Raw genomic sequence first — 22574 nt, forward strand, 5'->3', positions numbered from 1 at the left:
TCGAAGGCCAATGGCTTTCATCTCTCTCCTTCCGCCCTCCATTTCCTTTGAAATCGTCAACCGATCCGCCCTTCTTTCATTCTATGTCAAGCAATTCTGTCCGGAATTGGAGCTGATCCAACCAATGAATCACAAATCTCTCCCACATTTGGATTCACACCACCAAATCCGACACTATTTCATGTATAAATTTGGTTTTTTTCTTCATCAATCACAGACCTCAATCCTCCCCCTCGTATCTGATCTTGTCTGGAAGATCGAGGCTTCGGAGGGCTTGAGGTTTCCATTGCACTACTTTTTCTTCGTTTCTGGTGTGATTTTTCTGTTTTCTTCTTCTTTTCCGGAAGTTCTTCCGTCTCGGATTGAGTCCATCTTGTAAAACACTCATTCCTTCATAAAATGGCTTTCACTGGAACATTGGATAAATGCAAGGCTTGTAATAAGACTGTTTATGTCGTCGATTTGTTGTCTCTTGAAGGCAATCCTTACCATAAGAATTGCTTCAGATGCAGCCACTGCAAAGGCACCCTTTCGGTTAGTCTCGGTTTTACATTTTCAAATTTTAACATCACCTTCTCGTGTTAGATCGTTCGATAATGGCAGATTTTACCCTAATTGTTTGATTATGATGACAGATGACCAGCCACTCGTGGATGGACGGCGTCCTGTATTGCAAGCCTCATTTCGATCAACTCTTTAAGGAATCTGGAAATTTCGCGAACTTTCAATGTAGTATAACCTTTATTTCCCTCTTTGTCTCTTCCTTTTTTCTTTTCATATGTTCCTGACATTCTCGTTTCATTGTTCAACAGCCAAGTCTGATAAGAAACCTGAACTGGTATGCTCCCATTGTGTTCTTTTTTCCTTGGATTTAAAACAAGTGACTGTCATAATCTCACTGACTTGTGAATTAGATATTAGATTGAATGTATGAGAATAATGTGGATCAAAGTTTGCTTAGCTTGCTGACCTGAAATAGAATGACGGGCCTAGGCATTCTGGTTTTGTTTCTAATTTTCTAAAGTTTTCAAGCGGTCAAGAGCAAATTTGATTGGACGTGCCATTAGGGCTTTCTAACGTTCTATACTAAACTTAAGCTATCACTCAATCAGCCATTAGCCACTTTTGTTTCTAACATTTACCCCGAAAAAAAAAAGAGTTTTGAAACTTCAGCCTTGTGATTTTCATGAAAATGCTGTAATATTTATGTTATATTACGACTTTCACAATCTTTGACAGACAAGGACCAACAGCAAACTCTCCGCCATGTTCTGTGGGACTCAAGATAGATGTGCTGCTTGCAGTAAAGTAGTTTATCCATTAGAAAAGGTCCGTAGTTCTTCCCCTTTTCTTCTTTACAACACATATTTTTCTCAAAATTGTTAAAGAAAAACTCTGCTGGGCTTAACAGATCAGTCTTGAGGGGGAATGCTACCACAAGAACTGCTTCAGATGTGCTCATGGTGGATGCAATTTGACACACTCTTCTTATGCTGCTCTTGATGGTGTCCTGTACTGCAAACACCATTTTGCTCAGCTCTTCATGGTCAAGGGCAACTATACCCATGTTCTTCAAGCTGCTGCAAACAAGAAAGCCACCATGACCCCGGCCGAACATGCCGAAAAAGATGGCAAGCCTCAGCCTGATTCCGAGGACGGCGCAGTTGAGCAATCTTAAAATGCTTCTTCTGCTCTTCCAGACTTTGAGAATTCATCTCTTATGAAAAAAAAAAAAAAGTATTCTTCTGTGGAAACATTTGTTTTTGTTCTTAATTCACATTCATTGGAATGGAAACATTTGTTTTTGTTATCATTCACATTTATTTCCAATTTATACTATGTTCTGCTGTACTTTCAAATATCACCTAATAAGTTCGAGAATTTTTGTTCTATGTTGAAGCTCGGTTCTTATGATTGAGGTTTGTGCTCCATCCTTGCAGAGGTAGAGAATCCATTGCTATGCTAATGGAAGTTTTGGGGAAGATAGAAGGTGGGCTTACTACTTAGATGCTTTCCACAGTTATCTGCTTTACACTTGGCTATCTAACGTTTACCGTTGGTATGATAATTGATACACGAGCAATTATCTAGAGCATTATGGCCATGTTTTTTTTCCCAAGTTGTGCATATTCCCAAACAAGATTCTTTGAACCAAATTTGTCCCATTAGCACTATTGGATATACACCATTTTGGCTTCATGGGCGATTGTGATTGCAGTCTTTATAAGTCCATATCATATTGATGTCAAAATAATATCTATTCGATACAATTTAATTCGGATCACTCAATTTCTTAATATGCCATTATTAAACTAAAAAAATCCTAGAAAAACATGTAGCCGTATGATTTGAAAATCTTATATACAGTTCATTTCCCTTATGTCATACACGTGCTACAATAGCTGAGACATAGGGTTGTCATCTCGGGAGGGCGAGCAAACTCCAAAAATCCGTCCTCAATTCGAATTGTAGGCTGCAACTTACCTAAGCCATAATTGTTGGTAATCACATACGGTGGTGAATTCGTTCCCGGGCTTCGTACATACCGCCCATCATAGAAACTAGTCATTCCCGAAGTTGGCAAGTTTCCCATCACACACAACATCTAGTCTAGTTTCCCAGACCGCCCCACCTCTTAATTATAATATATTAAAAAATTATTTATGCATATATTTTTATAAATCGAACTATATGGAATAAGAATATATTCACATTTTAAAAAAAATTAAATAATCTATTTGATATAACTTTAAAAATTAAAGTTAGAAATAAAATATTAAAAAATCTAAAGGAAAAAAAAATTGTAATTCTTATAATTTTTTAGTTGAGTTGTTTGAGTGATTTTTAGAATTTTTATTTTTAGTAAAATTAAAATGTTTAAATAATAAAAATATTAAACATAAATTTAAATAAAAATATTAAACATAAATTTAAATAAAAATAATAAATAAATAAATAGGTTTTTTTTTCAACATTGTTTATTTGTCGGTTGTATTTCACGCGCTTCAATAGCGCGTGATCAAGCGCCTTTTTAATTCGGAATATCTCACTCCTTCAACAGATCGACAATGAGGCCATCGACCAACGAAGGGCCATTTCGGTAAAATCGCGAGAAATATCAAAGAGCAGTTAGTGGCGTTCTCGGCCAGAATTTTTCATTTCCTACCGTCCAAACAACACGAAACGCAAATTCACTACAAAATTTTCTCCCTCATTTGTTCTTAATCTTCCATTTTTTTTATTTTTGCCACACCTGGTTCAGGACTGTGATTGCCGGAGCTTTGTTTTCCCTCCAACTCTCTGCCGCAGACATCTCTCCATTGTTTTATCAGCCTCCAGCATCGGTTTGTTCATTTTATGTATAGAATTATAGTTTAATATGTCTGAATAGTATGTTTTGTGGTATAAATGTTTCGTGAATGTATATTTGTAGCTCGTATTTATTGCTTTTATTATTGTTTTCATTTTTTATAATCTGCCAGCTGCGGTTTGGATTTGATTGCATTGCTATGTAGTTTAGTGCTCAGTGTGAGTAGTTATATTTGTTTTTGATTGATTTGTTTGAATTGAATGCACGAGGGACTGATCTGATGAGTGGAATTATGTTCATGTTTACGAGTTAACGTGCATGGTTATGGTTTTCGGATTGTGGCAGGGTCTGGTTGATGGTTTGTATCTGTGTTTTTCTGAGCGGTTCTTGATTTTGTTTGACTAGGTGTTTGAATGATTGGCAACCTTGTTACGAGTATGTAATTGAATACTGGGTTTTTTGAAGGGCTTGTCTCATATTCCTGGAACCATGGATTTATCTTGTAATATTTGGAAGCAAAATGTGTTATCTGGTAGTGAAAAAGCATATTGCAAGACGTTGGACCAGTTTGGTCCCAGCTATGTGCTTAGAAGTAGAATTATTGATGCCAAGTTGACTGGAGGTTCAAGGGTAATTTATAAAGTGTCGAAGAAAAGAAACAGAATTGTAGCTGCGAGCAATTCCAATCATTTGAGTCTGGTTTGTGCTAGCAAGTATGATGGTGCCTTGCAAATTTGTAAGCACAAAAGATTCTTGAATTGTAACAAAACATTTGGAAGAAGGATGGGCATGGTTTATTCAGAGTGTCAAAGCAATGATTCTTTATCATTTATTGATGGAAATGGCAGAAATTTGGAATATGTGGGTACTGGTGATGGAGGATCCAGTTCTGAGCATACTGATGGTTTAGGGTCAGCTGGTTCCAGAGAAGCTGGTGGAGAAGCAGGAGCTGTAGAAACGGATGCACTGACTGTGGATGAGCTTAGAGAATTGCTGCAAAAGGCTATGACAGAATTGGAAGTTGCGAGACTTAACAGTACCATGTTTGAGGAAAAAGCCCAAAAAATATCAGAAGCAGCAATAGCTTTGCAAGATGAAGCGGCCAATGCTTGGAATGATGTGAACTCTGCTCTTGATTCTGTACAACAGACAGTGAATGAAGAATATGCTGCCAAAGAATCTGTTCAAAAAGCAACCATGGCACTTTCATTAGCAGAGGCAAGGCTTCAGGTGGCAATAGAGTCATTGGAGCTGGCAAAAGGAGGAAACGATTCTCCTGAAACATCAACAGAAAGTGAGGGGGAGATTGATGGCAAGGAAAATCAAGAAGTGTTGTTAGTTGCTCAGGAGGACATCAAAGAATGCTGTGTTAATTTGGAAACTTGTGATGCGGAATTGAAGCGCTTACAGAGTAAAAAGGAGGAGTTACAGAAGGAAGTGGACAGGCTGACTGAGTTAGCTGAAAAAGAACAATTGATTGCGTTGAAAGCTGAAGAAGAAGTGTCAAATATAATGCTTTTGGCTGAGCAAGCTGTTGCTTTGGAACTTGAGGCTGCCCAAAGGGTCAGTGATGCTGAAATAGTTTTACAGAGAGTGGAGAAATCTATATCAAATTCTTTTGTTGACACTTCGGAAACCACACAGGGGTCAAATATTATTGAAGAAGTTGCTAACGAGGACAATAAGGCAGTTCTCGAAATTTCTGGTGATATTGCTGTTGAAATGGATAGAGATTTGCCACTTATTGGTGATTCCTTAGTTATCAAATCTCTTCCAGGTAGCTTTTCAGATTCTGAAGACTCTGATCAACCGTATGACTTAAGTGATAGTGAGAATGGAAAATTGAATTTAGATTCCTTAAAGGAGGTAGAATCTGGAGCAGAGAAGTCTATTTTGAGTCCAGCAAAAAAGCAGGAAACACAGAAGGATTTGACCAGAGAAGGCTCATCTTTAAATTCCCCCAAGGCTTTATTGAAAAAATCTTCTCGCTTTTTCTCAGCATCATTCTTTTCCTTTTCGGCTGATGGGGAAGAGTTCACTCCAGCATTTGTCTTCCAGGGTCTCCTGGATTCCACGAAAAAGCAATTGCCAAAGCTTATTGTTGGAGTAGTACTGTTAGGAGCAGGGTATGCACCAACATATTCTTTATCGTTTCTTCATTTGTGTCTAGAACAGTATGAAGGCCCATAAAGTTAGTTCTTGCAAGTATATTGCTAATTGCTCAGTTTAGCAAGCGTATTTCATCTTCCTGATGAAGGTATTGCACCAGTATTCTCCTTCCCCAGGAATCTTAGAAAGAAGAGATTTTTACGTCCGGTTTGTATATCTTACTATAACAGTAGCTGACACCTCAACCAAAGTAAATAAATAAGTAATAGGTTCTTGAAAATTGCTGCCATGTGGAAAGCACACTAGCTTCATAAGTATGAAATGTATCTATTGGTATATTAGTTCCCCTTGTGGACAATGCTATGCACTTTTGTCTTGTTGTTTTGTACAGAGAATAGATTGCTTCATATAGTCACTAGATGTTGAAATTCATCACAGGATCAGTATCTTTGCAAATCGAGCAGAAAGGAATTCTCATATGTTTCAAAAGCCTGATGTTGTCACCACTAGCACTGATGAAGTTTCCTGGAATACAAGACCTTTATTTCAACAATTAAGTAAACTTCCTCAAAAAGTGAAAAAGTTAATTTCAAAGATTCCGCATCAAGAGGCATGTACTCATTGATCCCTTTCAGAGTTGAGATTTTTGGTTGTAACTCTTATTGTTGTCATCAATCACAACATTTCAGGTGAATGAAGAGGAGGCTTCACTGTTAGACATGTTATGGCTGTTGCTTGCTAGTGTTATATTTGTGCCAACATTTCAGAAACTTCCTGGAGGTGAATGAATTTTACATGCATTTCTGGATTGATTTGAGTTTCCTACTTGCTTGCTATTTTCTTTCTAAATGTCCTTTGGTTGATTCCTTCAAAGTTCTTGGCTTCATGAATATCAATGTCAAGAGAAGACTTAAAACTTCTACTTGTCAGTATTTCACTCAGCTTTTATGTGGTCTACTATGATTTTGTGACATCAACTTCTAGTGTTTCATTAGTAAAATGAAATAACTACTTGTGCAGATTAAGATAGAGCTAGGTTTGTAGATTTCATATTCTCTTTACTGGAGTTATAGTCTAGAAATGTTGCTACCAACAGTTTATTTTATCCAATATGATAAATTGCGGAGATGTATTTGGGTTAGTTTATGTAAGGCTTTTTGGACAAGTTTATATAAGTATTTGTCTCTATATTTTCAACCGGTGTATTTTATCCAATATGCTGTGTAGGAAGTCCTGTCCTTGGGTACTTGGCTGCTGGAATTTTAATTGGGCCATATGGTTTCTCCATAATCCGTCATGTGCATGGAACAAAAGCAATTGCTGAATTTGGAGTTGTTTTTCTCCTGTTCAACATTGGCCTGGAGGTGATCCTTTTAATTGAGTTGATTTTGTTTTTACTCCTTTATTTTATTTGCGTTATACTTTTAGAAGGTTAAACCTAAGTTACTGTTTTTCAGTTATCAGTTGAGAGGCTAAGTTCCATGAAGAAATATGTTTTTGGGTTAGGGTCTGCACAGGTGATTGTGAAATTCCACTCTTTACTGTGTGGGGCCAAGTCTACCCTTTCTCTAGTCTGTAAGTGATGTACCTTAGGTAATTAACCCTATTCAGAAATGCAGGTTTTGGTTACAGCTGTGGTGGTTGGCTTGATTGCTCATATTGTCTGTGGGCAGCCTGGCCCAGCTGCAATTGTCATTGGAAATGGTTTAGCTTTGTCATCCACTGCTGTTGTCCTTCAGGTGTGATCACGGATAAGTATTTTCTTCCAAAATTGTAGCGTTTTCTTTTATTGTGCTATAAGATTCTCACTAAATGGATAATAAATTTTTATGTTCTGTAAACTCCCATACTGCTATAGTTTTTTGACGGAGTTGTGCCTGAAACTAACTTCGACTCCTTTAGTACTTTTATCTGAATCTATGCACAAGGGAAAATATTCTTCCCTGTGGTGGTTGCCTTGGTTGCTCAAGTATGCTTGTCTTTCTTTGTTAATGCCGTGCAATTTTCCATTATTTGACTTTTTCTTGGCTGCCAGTGGTAATTGCGATGACTTTGTATCTCAAATATTGAAGATAAGGAAGGAAAGGGCAACGACCAATTTTTGTGATCCCAATATGCTTGAACTTCTCAGTGTTAAAAAAAAAAAAAAAAAAATCCCTGAATTTTCTCACTCACAGAATACAAACAATTATTATTATATTTGCTAATTTGATGCTGTTGCATGCTTTCAACATGTTTTTTATAATAAACAATCTTTGTCTCATACTTTTGAATTGGAATCCGTTCTTGTAGCTACTGTCGGATTCCCTTTCAGACTTATTTTTTTCCATATGTCCTTGTCATTTTTTTAATTCTTCTCGACCAAAACTTGGTTTCTAAAAAAAAAAAAAAAAGGAAAAAAAAAAAGAGTTGTTTCATGAAATAGTCTAGTCATGGTATTCTTGTAAAATAAAAAAAATTAAGTTTTCATAATTTCCGCCCCCCTGCATATGAGCTTCTTATACAGATTAAAAGCTCATGTGAATTAACAAAATCTCAGCGTTCTTTGATGTACATGGTCCAGTCACTTGTTTTCTCAAAAGTATTCTATTTTTAACATATCTAATTACTTCTTGGGCTCTTTGTTATCCTAAATCACCATTTGATCTTGACTTATGGCTGATTTATGCATCCCCTCTACAGAATTTAGCCAAATATTAACTTTCTTTTTTATTGATATTGTAGGCTATATAAACTTATAAGCCTACATGACACTTTTTGGATGATATCAGCTTCGTCCATGGTTTCTTTTTGCAGGTGTTGCAAGAGCGAGGTGAGAGCACTTCGCGGCATGGGCGAGCCACATTTTCTGTCTTACTATTCCAGGTATCTTGATTATTTCAATTGTATTAATATTCTTTTATTTCATGTAATATCGATGCTGGATGATTTTACATGGACAACCTATTTGTCTGAATATGATCCTTACAGTTACAGACACAAGCACCTACTCTCATCTTGCATTTTAATTTCCTTGTGGTCAAACCTACATGAACTTCTTCTGAAGTGTGAATTTTGAATTGACTGCATAATATGCAACGAGAGTCTCTATCTTGTCTTTTTTATTTTGGGGGGTCTATGGTCCTATGTTGAATAANTAAGGAAAGAGGAGAAATTGAGAACTGTATGTTTGTTGAGAAACCTTGATCACTAAGTCTAATAAGTGGGTTATTTTGGTGTGCAATGTTCTTCCAAAACAATTTAATATTAATCCCCATTTTCCAATGTATTCACTATGTAAATACATTTTGAACCATAGACTCGGTGGATTTTTTTCGCCATACACACTAGGTCTTCTACTTGTGTTGGTCACTGGTTAGATGCATTGTTTATTTATTTTTTTTCATAACTAAAACCAGAAAATGAAGAGGACCACTGAGGAGCAACTGAAATTCTATTGAATAATTTCAGAAAATTGAAAAATATAACAATAAATTAGTTAAACTAAAATTATATTAAAAGATCGTGGTATAGGGAATTTATCGAGTGTCTTGGTTCAAAACCTTTTGATCCACCTAGCTGGATAAGTTTCTTTGATTCCAAAAATGTTGCAGGATTTCTGGTTTACAGAAGGATTTTATTTATTTATTTTTCTGTTGTTGTTATTTTTTTTTTTACTTTTTATTTATTTATTTTTCATTTAATTTATTTATAGATTTTACTAGATGAAAGATTTAATTTTTTTTCCTTTTTATTTTTAATTTAATTTATTTATAGGTTTTCTTAAATGAAAGATACAAAATATGAGATGCTGTTTATACGTTTGATCTAACATTTTATTCACATCTCGACTTTTGGCTGGTTAAACTTATTACAATATGTTAACCTAAAATAAAAAAAATCTATATACTCTGCTCTTTTCCAGATTGGTTTTCAAGCCATTGCTGAAGCTCTTGGCCTGGCTGCTGTTAAGGCAATAGTTGCCATTTCTACCATTATAGCTGGTGGGCGCCTGGTAGGTGGTGATTCTATATTTTACAGGCTCTGAGCTCTTATACTCTCTGTTGTATTCTTTCTTTAGTGATGAAAGGATGTATTCTTTCTTTAGTGATGAAAGGACGTTCTTTTGGAAAAATATGATCTCTTCTAGAGCGTTACTGTTCCTAAAATGCTTGATTGTTACATTCATTATTTAGGTGGAGTCATTCTTGTTGGAAATGTGGAAAAGGATGTGGGCGTTCTTGAGATTATATGATATTCGTGGTCTTTTTCTGGTTGTCTAAGAAACACCACCAAAGTGTTCTGTAAATTGCCCTTTGTTTTCTACTTATTTGTGTCATGGCTAACTGGAGTACACTGATTTCATCTCTAGGCTCCCCTCTCCCCCCTCCTCTTTCTTGCACATTTACTACTGATCATTCAATGGTCGAAGATGGACAAAAATTGGCGGGTGAATCTGAGAATGAAGACGACTTTACGTTCTCTAGCTTGCAAAACTTGCTCCGTGGCTTTGGAAACATGACCTCTGTGTTATGGCTATTCCGAATAAGCCTAATAAAGGTATATCAGGGGTAAAATCTTCCAAATTAGTCTGTGAACGGAAAAACCTCGCCTCCACAGTGAACTATGACAAGGGTCCCTCTTCCCTTGCCATTGATGGGTCACCCAAAGCTAAATGATTATCCTCTCTTGGAATTTTAGCGTGGTCTGGGCTCCAGAAAAAAAAGAGCGCTCGTTAAGGATTTTCTCCTCAACAAATGCCACCTTTGTAATTCTCCAAGAAGCTAAAAGAATTAGTGTTGATAGAAGGTTTATTAAATCCTAAATCCCTTTGGAGCTCCCGGCATATTGCTTGGATTGCTTTAGCTACGTGCAAAACTACTGGGGAAATGCTTATTATGTGGAATGATCCATCAACAATGGTTTTGGAAGTCAGAGTAGGCACCCTCTCTCTAACTCTACGTCTTTCCCTTTTTGATGGTTACAGATTTTGGCTGCCTGGTATCTATGACTCTTCTCGAGCTACTGATAGAAGCGCCTTATGGGAAGAGCTCTATGATCTATCTCATCTCTGTACAGATCAATGGATTATGGGTGGTGGCTTCAAGGTGACTAGATGTTCCATTGAGAAATCAAGTGGCAAGGCAACTACAAAATGTATGAAACTTTTCAACAAATTCACTGATAGTGCTCTAGCTGGCCCCCTCTCTCTAATGGTAAATACAATCGGTCTAGCTTACGTGAGAGACCTGCCTTGACCCTGATTGATCGGTTTATAATCATGGGTCCATGTATTGATAAATTTAACAGTATTTTGGTCAAGTGGTTTCCTCGTATCACATCTGATCATTACCCAATTGTCTTGACCCTCGGTCAACAAAGATGTGGCTTGGATACTTGAAAATATGTGGATGGGGCATCGTTCTTTTGAGACCTTATTTTGTAATTGGTGGCGTAACAACCAGCCGTTAGGGTGGCCTGGTCACAGATTTATATAGAAACTGAAGACTCTCAAGGACGTCCTAAGAGAATGCAACACGACTACTTTCAGCTGTGCTAAGATCAGAAAAGTTGACTTAGCTAATGAGCTTGTCAGGATTGACAAATTGGAGGAATCACATGGCGTCAACCAATGAGCTTGTCAGGATTGACCACTTGGAGGAATCACATGGCATCAACCAATTCCCTAACCACTGGATTTCTGAGATCAAGCCAGACCGTTGGATATTTCCCCTAACGAAGAGGCAACTTGGATACAGAAATGCCAACTGAAATGGACCGTAGAGGGTGATGAAAACAACAACTTTTATCTGAGTTTTGTCTACAAGAGGAGAAAGAACAGCATCGTTGAGATATTATCATGAGACGACATTAGTTTGGTAATAGATAATGATATTGAGATTGATTTAAAGGAAGGGCTTGTTATCAAGCTCGATATAGAGAAACATTTGACATGGTTGTTTGAAATTTTCTTGACAATATTTTGGTGGCTAAAGGATTTGGCACAAAAGGGAGAAACTGGATCTAGGGTTGTATTTCATTGCAAATTCGAGAGGTCTTCGTCAAGACGACCCCCTTTCCCCTTTTCTCTTTAACCTTGTGGTGGACTGCTTAAGCCATATGCTATCACAAGGGGCTCTAAATGGAAACATCAAAGGCTTTGACGTAGGAGGGGAAATTTGTCTATTAACCATCTTTGATTTGCGGAAAACACCATCCTTTTCTCAATTTCTGAGTAAGGACAAGCTCTCTGCCCTTTTCTCTACCATTCATAGTTTTGAAGAAGCATTGGACCTCCATATCAACCACCAAAAATCAGAATTCGTAGGCATCCACTTGGCCTCAGATACTGTTACATCCCTTGCCCAAGACTTTTTTTACTGTAAAGTAACATCCTGACCAGCAGTTTATTTGGGCTTCTCTCTTAGCGTTAAACCACACACAAAGGGGTTTTGGGGACCTATTACTGAAAAGGTGGAATGATGTTTAAGGGGTTGGAGTGGCACACATATGTCAAAGGGAGGACGTTTAACCCTTATACAGGCGACCTTATCCAACTTTCCCATATGTTGCCTTTCTTTGTTCCAAAAACTTCCCTCAGGATTATTGAGCATTTCTGGTCTAGACAGTATTTCTTGAAACCACATTTTCCTATCAAATAGTTGATTTAAACTGGATAAGAATTTGATTAATTCTTACCTTACCTATTAATCTTCAAGCCTTTGAAGGGAAATGATCTCTAAAGCGTCTGTTAGACTCTTGTAGTGCAGCAAATTCTTTTATCATATAAAACAACAATCATTTAATATATCAATACTAGATCTTGTGCTTTGTTTTCTAATTTCTTCTTCTTCTCCAATTACAGCTACTACGACCAATATATAAACAAATAGCTGAAAATCAAAATGCAGAAATATTCTCTGCCAACACATTACTTGTCATTCTGGGAACAAGTCTACTTACTGCCAGGGTATTGGTTTTCACTCCTTAAGATTCTTTTTCAGTAACTTCCTGAAATAGTATTTCATTTACTCATCTTATTTTTTCTTTTTGGGTTTCCCTTTTTGCATCATTTGAGAGTAGGCTGGACTATCAATGGCGCTAGGTGCCTTTCTAGCAGGTTTACTACTTGCAGAAACGGAATTCTCCTTGCAGGTCGAATCTGATATTGCTCCCTATCGTGGCCTTCTATTGGGTCTCTTTTTCATGACGGTTGGTACTTCATGTTGGATACTTTTTCAGAACAGTTAATGATGTCCTTCTATTAGACTTTTAGGTTGGTCACCTGATATATGCTCATGCTGGCTTGCGTGTAAAAGTAGTTGATATGAAAAGTACTTGGCGGTGGTATGAGATTTTATTTTTTAATAGACGTGTTATCAGAAATTTTATAAGAAAAAAAGGGTTGAAGGGGGAAGTTAAGACATCCCCTTATTTTCCGAAGCCAAATAAATTGCAGAAAGACTTTCAAAATAGAATAGTGAAAAAGGAAATAAAACAAGGGCATTTTTTGTGACTAGGAAAAATTATTTCATAGCTTTCTTAATTTATTAGATTTTTTTTCCCTATGACTTGGTGTAAAAATTAATTTCTATTAAGAATTTTACAATCCTTTTTCTATTGTAGTTCGTCTCCTTTTGGGGATTGGTTTTTTTTGGTATGCCCCTTGTATCATTAAAAAAAGAAATTATTTGAGTGTCCTACTATGAGTAGCTGAAAGATACACTGCTAAATTAATACATTTTCACAATCAAGTAAAGGTGCATTATAACACTGCAACATTGTGAATACTTGCTTGGGCTTTATATGCAAGCGTTCTTATGAAAGCTAATATATTTATGTGTTGGTTGTACTTATAGCTGCTACTCTGTATAGAGATTTGTAGCTATTAATTTACCACATTTTCCTGGTAACTTTTTACTTTCAGGTTGGGATGTCTATCGATCCAAAACTTCTTCTTTCTAACTTTCCAGTTATCATGGGGTCTTTGGGGCTTCTAATTGGTGGTAAGACTATATTGGTTGCCTTGATTGGTAGACTTTTTGGTATCTCAATTATATCTGCGTTAAGAGTTGGGCTGCTTCTTGCTCCTGGTGGAGAATTTGCTTTTGTGGCATTCGGTGAAGCTGTCAATCAGGTTATATTTGCATAACTTGCATGATTTAGCTGTTGTATTATGGATTCAAATGCTTAGCTATCTTCTGATTTTTATGGATAACATTTATTGCCAGACCCAAAGTTGCTAATTTCCTCAAAAAGCCAAAGATTGGAACCTTTCTAGTAACCCTTATTGGCTGTAATTATTTTTTCGGAGGTCCATTTGTTTCATTTTTACCTTGTTCTTTGTCGGGTCATTCTTTTAGTTTCATTCTTCTCATGAAAGAGATTTTTTAGCCAAAAAAAAAAAAAAAAAAAGAAAAAAAAAAGAAATAATAATTAATAAATAAAATAAAATAAATTTGCTAATTGGTGTTTTTTTACAGGGTATAATGTCTTCTCAACTATCCTCTTTACTGTTTCTTGTTGTGGGAATTTCTATGGCCCTTACGCCGTGGCTAGCTGCTGGTGGTCAGTTAATTGCTTCTCATTTTGAGCAACATGATGTTCGGAGCTTATTACCTGTTGAAAGCGAGGTAAAAATACTAACACGAAAAGAGATTTACCTTTAAAAGTTACTAATCTTTACTGATAAATTTTCAGGCATTGTTTGATTATTCTCATGGGGTTGTTCTACGAAATTAGTTTGGTAATTTGAAATGGGACTTCACCTAATATTAGATTAGTTTCTTGTTAAAATAAATTTGGTAATTTGAAACAGGACTTCACCTAATATTGATATTTATTGCTATGTATATAAATGAGAGGAACGTGCTCTAGATTTGGATATCAAGATGATCATCTTTTTCTTCGAGGTTGTTAAGATTGATTAATTAGGTTAGCTATTGATAAATCTTAGTAGGGTAGCCGCAAGAGAAATCACCTTGTTTTCACCGGATGATCAATGGAGAAAGCTAGACCTATGATTCCCACTTATCCAGAATACAAAGTACCCTGCAAAGTTTTCGACATTGATTATGGAATCATACATTTATCTTGTCGGATTAATGGATAATGGAGATGTGCAATCTAGCTCAAACATCCACCTTTAAGGGTTTCTTCCTTGGCTAGGCATATGTTGATGGTGCCATAGGAGTTGACCGTTTATCATATTATATTATTTTGTTCAGTGAAGATGGATTTTTTTTTTTTTTTTCAATTTTCTTTGTTTGAGGTCAATTTATCATACTATCACAACAAAATTTGAAATTGTTAGAAAGGTGAACATATAACATTTTGTCGTGATATTATAACTTTGTTTAGTTACAAACTAACACTGGCTCTTTTTTTTTTTTTTTTTTTTTTTTAATCNTATCATTCTTTGTGGATTTGGACGAGTTGGTCAGGTCTGGTTCTTGTTCATAGTTACTAGATATAAATTGTTTTAAATCTTACTAAGGGGATTCGATGGTATTATGGCATTTACTACAATACTTTACCTCTGTCTTTCTTTGTCACCCTCAGATAATAGCCCAGCTTCTATCAGAGCGACTGATTCCCTTTGTTGCCCTTGATGTGCGAAGGTACATTTGACTATAGAAAATAAAATTTCTTTATTGGCCCTACAGAACAACTACAGCTTATTTCTTAATCCCGTGTATATATTGACATGCTTTTCTTGGAAGAAAATATATGTACCATTGAAGTTTTTTGACCTGATCATCATTAAATCATGTATTTTAGTATATTGCCTCTGATCTTCTAATGTCAATTTTAACTTTTATTAAATCCTCAAGAAATAGATGACAGGTTTCTAAGAGGAAATTCATTTACACAGAACTAGTTTGCAATTTATAGACAGTATCAACTGTTTTACAAGTAAAGAATAAATGACGATCTTAGGATCATTTTCGAAGATGTCATTTTAAATTTTTTATATATTATTTATTTTAAGACTAGAGCTGAAATGAAGTTTCTTGTGTTTTGTTCTTTTAGCGATAGAGTGGCTGTTGGACGTGCCCTGGACCTTCCCGTGTATTTTGGAGATGCTGGGAGTCGAGAAGTAAAAATTGCATATGAGAAACCAAGTTCCCGGCTTTCTTTCTCTTTACATCTTCTTTTGTTGGTCTTGTTATTATTTCATATTTGTCAATAAAAACTCGATTTCTTTTTAATGAAAAACATGTTTTATGTTGGTAACTAGGTTCTTCATAAAATTGGTGCTGAAAGGGCATGTGCTGCTGCAATTACACTGGATTCACCGGGTGCAAATTACAGAACCGTTTGGGCTCTAAACAAGTATTTCCCTAATGTTAAGACTTTTGTTCGAGCTCATGATGTTGATCATGGCCTTAATTTGGAGAAGGCTGGGGCAACTGCGGTATTAGTTTTGAACTCTTGAACGATGTGAAACTAAGTTTTGAAATTTTAAAGCATGATATATTTCTTTTCTTGTTATCTGACGCACCCAATATATTTCTTGTGATAATTTTTACTATAGATTATATGAAGATTCATTAAATTAAGGGAGAATGAGTGGTGCGGTACATAGTATGTTGCAAATTTAGTCACATCTTTGTCTTTGCTGGAAAACGCTTGCAGGTGGTTCCTGAGACGTTGGAACCAAGCTTACAGTTGGCTGCTGCCGTTCTTGCTCAGGTAATTGCATTATTATAATAAACTAATACTGGTTAAAAATAAATTGATATTGTGAGATCCCACATCGGGTGAGGAGGAGAACGAAACATTCTTTATAAGGGTGTGGAAACCTCTCCCTAACAAACATGTATTAAAAACCTCAAGGGAAAACCCGAAAGGGAAGCCCAAAAAGGACAATATCTACTAACGGTAGACTTGGATTGTTACATAAAGATTTTCTGCTTGTTGCATAATAAATGTACTCCGAATGCTAGTTTGAAGACGGCCTTACTTGAACAACATCTGTTCGATAGGTTATACAGCTGTGTCCTTGAATTCTGAAGAATGCTTGTTTGAAGAGATTTAATGTTTTATTCATGTTTTGTTACTTGTTATAAAATCTCATAAAATCTCATTGATTAAGACATCTATTTTCTTGATTGTGGAGAGAGGCTTTTGGCATTCAAATTACAATCCAAAACCATAATAAGGGAAAATGTTTTTTGTGCAACTACAAATGGATCTTAAAGTTAGATTGTTTTTCCTTAAGGCTAAACTACCCATGTCGGAGATTGCTGCAACGATCAACGAGTTTAGATCCCGACATTTATCCGAGCTTACCGAGGTAATTTGTCAGTCATTTTCATACACAAATTTATCATTTGCAGTAACCTTACAGTTCTAGTCTACATTTGCAGCTATCTGAAGCCAGTGGAAGTTCACTTGGGTACGGGTTTTCTCGAATCATGAGTAAACCGAAAATTCAAACCTCTGATCCTTCAGATGAGAACCAAGTCCCCGAAGGAACACTCGCAATATGATATCATCAATTAACAGTCGAGACGAAACAAAGAAAGAAAGAAGTGGGGGTCCAATATCCAAAAAAGGAAGAACAAAGCCTTCAAGAGTGGACTAACAATTTCACATTGGTATAAAAGTGTACAGAAAATTGGGGTATTGAAAAGAGGGTTAACAACATTGTGATCAACCACATTTAGCTCTATTATTAATTTTGTTTTCATTTCTTCTCTTGAAAAGGTTGCTTGGAAGAGCAACTTTTCTTTTAACCCTTTACAAGATCCATAGAAACATGACAACTTTCTAGATTACTACATACACTTCCAATTTTGCATTATTATTTTTAATTAAACCATTATTTCTTTAATCCTATTCAAATTTTAGTATTTATTAGAAATTTTCCTTTCGTTTTCTATCTATACGGGAGCTTCTTGCAGGTAATGATAGAATTGTGATATATGTTAGATGAACACGACTCTCCACAATGGTATGATATTGTCCACTCTGAGTGATGAAAATTATAAACTAAGTTTAGGGTATGACTCTGATACCATGTTAGATGAATACGATTCTCCACAATAGTATGATATTGTCCATTTTGAGCATAAGTTCTCATGGTTTTGCTCTGGCCTTCCCCGAAAGGCCTCACACCAATGGAGAAAGTATTCTTTGATTATAAACTTATGATCATTCCCAAAATTAGTCGATGTGAGACTTTTATCATCCAACACCTCCCTTAGAACAAAGCACGCCTCCCCTTCATCGAGGCTCAACTCATTTTCTTTTGGAGTTCTTTGTTTACATTTGAGGATTTACCAATCTATTGACACGACTAAGTTTAGGGCATGACTTGAGTTTTGTTCAAGTGCTTGACAATATTATTCCAAAGCTCTTGTATATTTACCATTCTTGGCTCGATGAACTAGCTCGAGATTCTCTCTTGGTTAGTTTGAGTGGATTAGATCAGAATTTGTACGAGTAATATCTTCTATTACCGCGGTATAAAATGAATCAGTCCACTTTTAAATAGAGACCAAATTAGTCCACTTTTAAAAGTAATACCATCAATGGACATTTTAAACATAGCTTACAACTTTAAAAAAATTTAAAATTTTAAAAATAATAAAAATAAAAGGAAACTGCTCCTATGCCGGAGTGAATAATCAGTGTTCACGTTAGGGATTCATTTTATTTCAGCCGCCACTTCTCCGCCGTCTTCTCCGCCGGCTCTCATCATCCTACACCTGTTCTGATTCCTCTCTCGGTTGATTTCGCCTACAAAAGTAAGTCTCTCTTTGTTCATCGTGAGTGACACAGAGAACGAAATAAGTGTATCTTTTTGCCTTGTTCCACAGTTTCTCTTTGCTCCGCCGCTCTGTAGCTCTGTAATTCCTGATTGTTTTTTTAGCAAAAACGTGCAGATTTTTCTCACGGTGTCTTCCAATGGCATCATCGATGAAATTCACAGATTGTTCCCCTTCCGCCATTGTTCGTCTTGTTCCCTCTACTCGAACCAGGCTTCGAAGCTTCTCCGATGGCGCTGTTCTCTTTCACCGTGTTCTTGGCCGTTCCTGTCCTGCGTATCCTAGAACTTTTGTTTCTCGATCTTCAATTTCAACTTTGCCCGTCATCTCTGGTATGTCTCTTTGTTTATGAGAAAAATTCTTTTATGATTCTTTTGTTTAGAGCTTCATAGGATCTGCCGTTTCATTTTCACCTAATTTTTCTCCTTGAACTTGTGGAACTCTGGAATGTTTTTGCGTTGATTTTATGCTGCTTGCAAGCATTCTAGCTTCCAGCGTTACTGGTGCTAAAATGGTGTTAAATTGTTGTAGTTTTGAATGCTGGCTATGCAACTTCAGAATAAGTGTTCTATGTATAGGCATGCATGTTGTGGTTGGATGATCTTGGATTGTTCATAGTTTTTTATGTACTTATTCAGTAACCATTACCATGGAGAATTCAGCTTGATTTTCATAGTTAGAGCAATGGAGAGATCTTTTTGTGTGGCTTTTATGCTAGGGATTCTGGATTCTTATTTTCTTTTTACTTCAGCTTCAATCTCGACCGAGGCAACTGCACAAGTTATTGATGGAAAATTGGTGGCGAAGCAGATAAGAGAGGAGATTACTGCTGAAGTATCTCGAATGAAGGATGCCATTGGTGTTGTTCCGGGATTAGCAGTCATCCTTGTTGGAGATAGGAAGGATTCTGCAACTTATGTACGAAACAAGAAAAAAGCTTGTGAATCTGTGGGTATTAAATCCTTTGAAGTAAACTTGCCTGAAAATGCTACCGAGCAAGAAGTGCTCAAGCATATATCCGACTTCAATGATGATCCATCTGTCCATGGCATCCTTGTTCAATTACCTTTGCCTAAGGTATGTTTACTAAACTTCATTTCATTTGTCAAATAACTTATATTGTGAGATCCACCCTCAAAGAACGAGTGTTAGCAAGGACGCTGACTCTCGAAGGGGGTAAATTGTGAGATCTCACATCGGTTGGAGAGAGAAACGAAAAACGAAGTTTTCTTTATAAGGGTATGAAAACCTCTCCCTAGCAAAAGCGTTTTAAAACTGTGAGGCTTATGACGATTTGTAACAGGCCAAAACGGACAATATCTGCTAGCGATGGGCTTGAGTAGTGTCACAATTTACTATATTATCTTAGAATATTACTAAGGACACTCTAAACTTAAGACCTCGGTCTATAATCATTTGCTTGTTTGCTTTTTGTTTTTGAAAATTATGTTCACAAGCACTTCTTCCACATATGAGTTTCTATGTTTTTTTAATCTAGAAACCAAACAAAAGGGCTTAGAAGGAATGAGTTCGAACAGGGTGGCTACCTGCCTAGGATTTAATACCCTACGAGATTCTTTGACAACCAAATATTGTAGGTCAAGTGGTCGTCCCATGATATTAGTTGAAGTGTGCGCAAGTTGGCTCAGACACCCACGAATGTTAAAAAAGAACCAATTTTAAAAACGTGTTTTTTTATTAATCTCGCTGCTTGGCCTGGCCTGGCTGGCCCTTCCCTCAGCTCTTCAAGCATACTCTGCTCCTTCTTTCTTCCCTCTCCTCTTCGAGCGAGCATACTCAATCCTTCTTTCTTCCCTCTCCTCTTCTCGTCTAGCTGCTTCCTGCTTCGCTGCTTTCTTTCTTCCCTCTCCCCAGTGTTCCTTGTCTCACTGCTTTGCTTCTTCCCTCTCCTCTCTTTTACAGTCAAGTCGCTTCCCGCCTCTTCGAGTCGACCGGTTCTGGAGCCAGCGGGTTATGTGAATGAACTCCCCCTTACGGTTAAAAAAGTAGTTAACCATCTCGAAGAAATCCAAAGTACGACCAAACTGAGAGTGAGAGTTTCGGGGGGCGGTTAGGCATCCTTAGACGAAAGAGTGGTCTTTCAAGATTGGTCGTTGTGTGTCACCACCTCCCACCTCTCCTACACATTTGATCAAGGTTGTCACTGCGAAGCTATAGTTAAGGTGCACGGGGTCTTACCGTCTAGCCGTTGGTACTCCGCATCTTCACGGAGAATTCAATTTCACCGGGTCCATGTCGGAGATAGTGGGGCAGTCGTTACACCATTCGTGCAGGTCGCTACTTATGCGACAAGGAATTTCGCTACCTTAGGACAGTTAGAGTTACTGCCGCCATTTACTGGGGCTTCCATTCAAAGCTTATAACACTTCTCCTTCCAACCTTTCAGCACCGAGCAGATTTCAAACTCTATACATCATGTTACCACTTAGCAGAGTTCTATATTTTTAATAAACAGTGGGCCCTTGGTATGTGGCGCTTTCCTAATCAAAAGATAGGAGAGCACTCTTCTAGAACTTGCTAAGAATTCAACTTAAAACCATAGTAAAAAAATGGAGAGAAAACAATTACTAATTAAACTTCGAAACATGCATAGTAAAAAAAAATTGTTATCGAACGGTGTGGCCATGTCGTTCGTTGGGTGCTGCTTATTTTATTAAATAAGTTTTGTTGGTATCTGCATTATTTGTTTGCTATCTTCATTTCCACATGTCTTATCCTATGTAAATATAGATGAAAGCTCGAACTTATATGCATATTTTGTTTAGGGTAATGGGTACCTGTTAATTACCCGTTGAACTGTACTCACTTTGGCAACGGGAAAAATGTTTATAGCAGTATTATGGTGCAATGGACCCCATTACATTAGCTATTCAAGATCCAACATAACATGTTTTCATTGATTTTGGCAGCATATGAATGAACAGAATGTATTACATGCTGTTAGGATTGAAAAAGACGTAGATGGATTCCACCCATTGAACATTGGTCGTCTTGCAATGAGAGGTGAAGAACCGTTGTTTGTTCCATGCACACCAAAAGGGTGTATTGAATTGCTGCATAGATACAACATTAGTATCAAAGGAAAGAGAGCTGTTGTAATCGGTCGAAGCAATATTGTAGGAACTCCAGCTGCTCTTTTGCTTCAAGTGAGTTTTTAATTCTTAATCTATCTACTTCACAACGTTATTGATTGTTGATTCTCTTGACGATAATGTTTATCGTTCTTGTGTAGCGAGAAGATGCTACCGTTAGCGTAGTTCATTCGAGGACCAAGGACCCCGAAGAGTTAACAAGACAAGCTGATATTATCATCTCAGCAGTTGGCAAAGCTAATATGGTTGAGGGAAGTTGGATAAAGCCTGGTGCGGTTATTATTGATGTTGGAATTAATCCGGTAGAGGTGAGTAAAGTACTTTTACACAAACATTTATTATCGTTAAACACCTTTTAAAGGATTACGTTGTACAATTAGATCGAATAAGTCCTCGTTCTCTTTGATCTTCGTGACATGTCTATGTACATATGGCTAAACCGAAATCTTCTCTCATTTCTACATTTGAAGTTTCACACTCGGTTGTCATCTTCGTGTAACAGGATGCAAGTAGTCCTCGTGGATATCGACTCGTTGGGGATGTCTGTTATGAGGAGGCCAGCAAAATTGCTTCGGCTATTACTCCTGTACCCGGGGGAGTCGGGCCAATGACGATAGCGATGCTCCTCTCGAACACACTCACAGCAGCAAAGAGAAAACACAACTTCCAGTGAAATTTACCTAAAAAGCTTTCCTTTAGCAAAGGACCAAGCTGTTAAATAACCCCATGTGTGAGCACACATCTTTTCAAGTCATTACAACTCATCTTCTTTTGGGTGAATGAATGACTTTTGGAGATTGAACCTTGTATTTGTTGGATCTTTTCTATATGCTGAATAATCACAGGGGATACACATTTTGTTGTTGCATTGTCGTATCGAGGTCTAGTTAGGGGTGCAAATTATAACGAACAAGACGGATTGAAATAGAAATTGATCGGTCGGGATGGAAAGATGAATGGTTGAGATGATGACTATTTGATGATAGGTCATAAATCATAAGTAGGTCAATCTCAAACCAACATTTCGATTTTTAACAAAAATTTATTCATGACTGAGCCACACCCCCATAGTTTTGACTTAAAAGGATAAATTTCAAAAAAAATGGAAATGATAAGAGTAGGAGCGAAGCAATAAAATTGAAGGGAAAGGAGTTATCTATGTAATTGAAGTTGTAGAAGAGCACCACCACGGTTCAGGCCCTGACACATGGAGGATTAAAGGATCGTGAATCAAGGGAAGAATGCTACCAGAATTCTGCAGTCACCCTCGACCAAGACCTAACCTAG

At 36.9% G+C, this 22574-nt stretch overlaps 3 protein-coding genes and 1 long non-coding RNA gene across 7 annotated transcripts; 3 read left to right on the plus strand and 1 right to left on the minus strand.

The window, feature by feature from the left end:
- Positions 1–15: 15 nt before the first annotated feature.
- Positions 16–1737, plus strand: LOC111474076 (LIM domain-containing protein PLIM2b-like). Its single transcript, XM_023119331.1, has 5 exons — positions 16–534; positions 636–729; positions 813–838; positions 1240–1329; positions 1412–1737. The coding sequence occupies exons 1-5, from the start codon at positions 400–402 to the stop codon at positions 1676–1678; spliced, it is 612 nt and encodes a 203-aa protein (XP_022975099.1). The 5' UTR covers positions 16–399; the 3' UTR covers positions 1679–1737.
- Positions 1738–3091: 1354 nt separating this feature from the next.
- On the plus strand, positions 3092–17101 carry LOC111474085 (K(+) efflux antiporter 2, chloroplastic). Its single transcript, XM_023119347.1, is given in 20 exon segments — positions 3092–3344; positions 3716–5436; positions 5858–6029; positions 6109–6199; positions 6647–6783; positions 6877–6936; positions 7039–7158; positions 8216–8332; positions 9309–9413; positions 12264–12368; positions 12482–12610; positions 13326–13535; positions 13882–14045; positions 14802–14841; positions 14960–15018; positions 15431–15497; positions 15639–15815; positions 16037–16093; positions 16623–16697; positions 16771–17101. Coding segments are annotated over 19 exon segments (3645 nt in total). The 5' UTR covers positions 3092–3344; positions 3716–3799; the 3' UTR covers positions 16894–17101.
- On the minus strand, positions 13514–21628 carry LOC111474086. Its single transcript, XR_002715849.1, has 3 exons — positions 21617–21628; positions 14536–14541; positions 13514–13599 (listed from the first exon to the last, which is right to left on the minus strand). It is a non-coding gene; the product is annotated as an uncharacterized LOC111474086 (long non-coding RNA).
- On the plus strand, positions 18014–22155 carry LOC111474082 (bifunctional protein FolD 4, chloroplastic). Of its 4 annotated transcripts, none has more exons than XM_023119343.1 (6): positions 18014–18201; positions 18279–18506; positions 18926–19251; positions 21105–21341; positions 21428–21595; positions 21790–22155. In XM_023119343.1, the coding sequence occupies exons 2-6, from the start codon at positions 18314–18316 to the stop codon at positions 21958–21960; spliced, it is 1095 nt and encodes a 364-aa protein (XP_022975111.1). In that variant the 5' UTR covers positions 18014–18201; positions 18279–18313; the 3' UTR covers positions 21961–22155. The 4 variants fall into 4 exon arrangements, with proteins under 4 accessions (XP_022975111.1, XP_022975109.1, XP_022975110.1 ...); XM_023119341.1 differs by having other exon boundaries at positions 18014–18174; XM_023119342.1 differs by having other exon boundaries at positions 18014–18153.
- Positions 22156–22574: the final 419 nt, after the last annotated feature.

This window comes from Cucurbita maxima, unplaced genomic scaffold (assembly GCF_002738345.1).
Source record: "Cucurbita maxima cultivar Rimu unplaced genomic scaffold, Cmax_1.0 Cma_Scf00235, whole genome shotgun sequence".
NCBI lineage: Eukaryota > Viridiplantae > Streptophyta > Magnoliopsida > Cucurbitales > Cucurbitaceae > Cucurbita > Cucurbita maxima.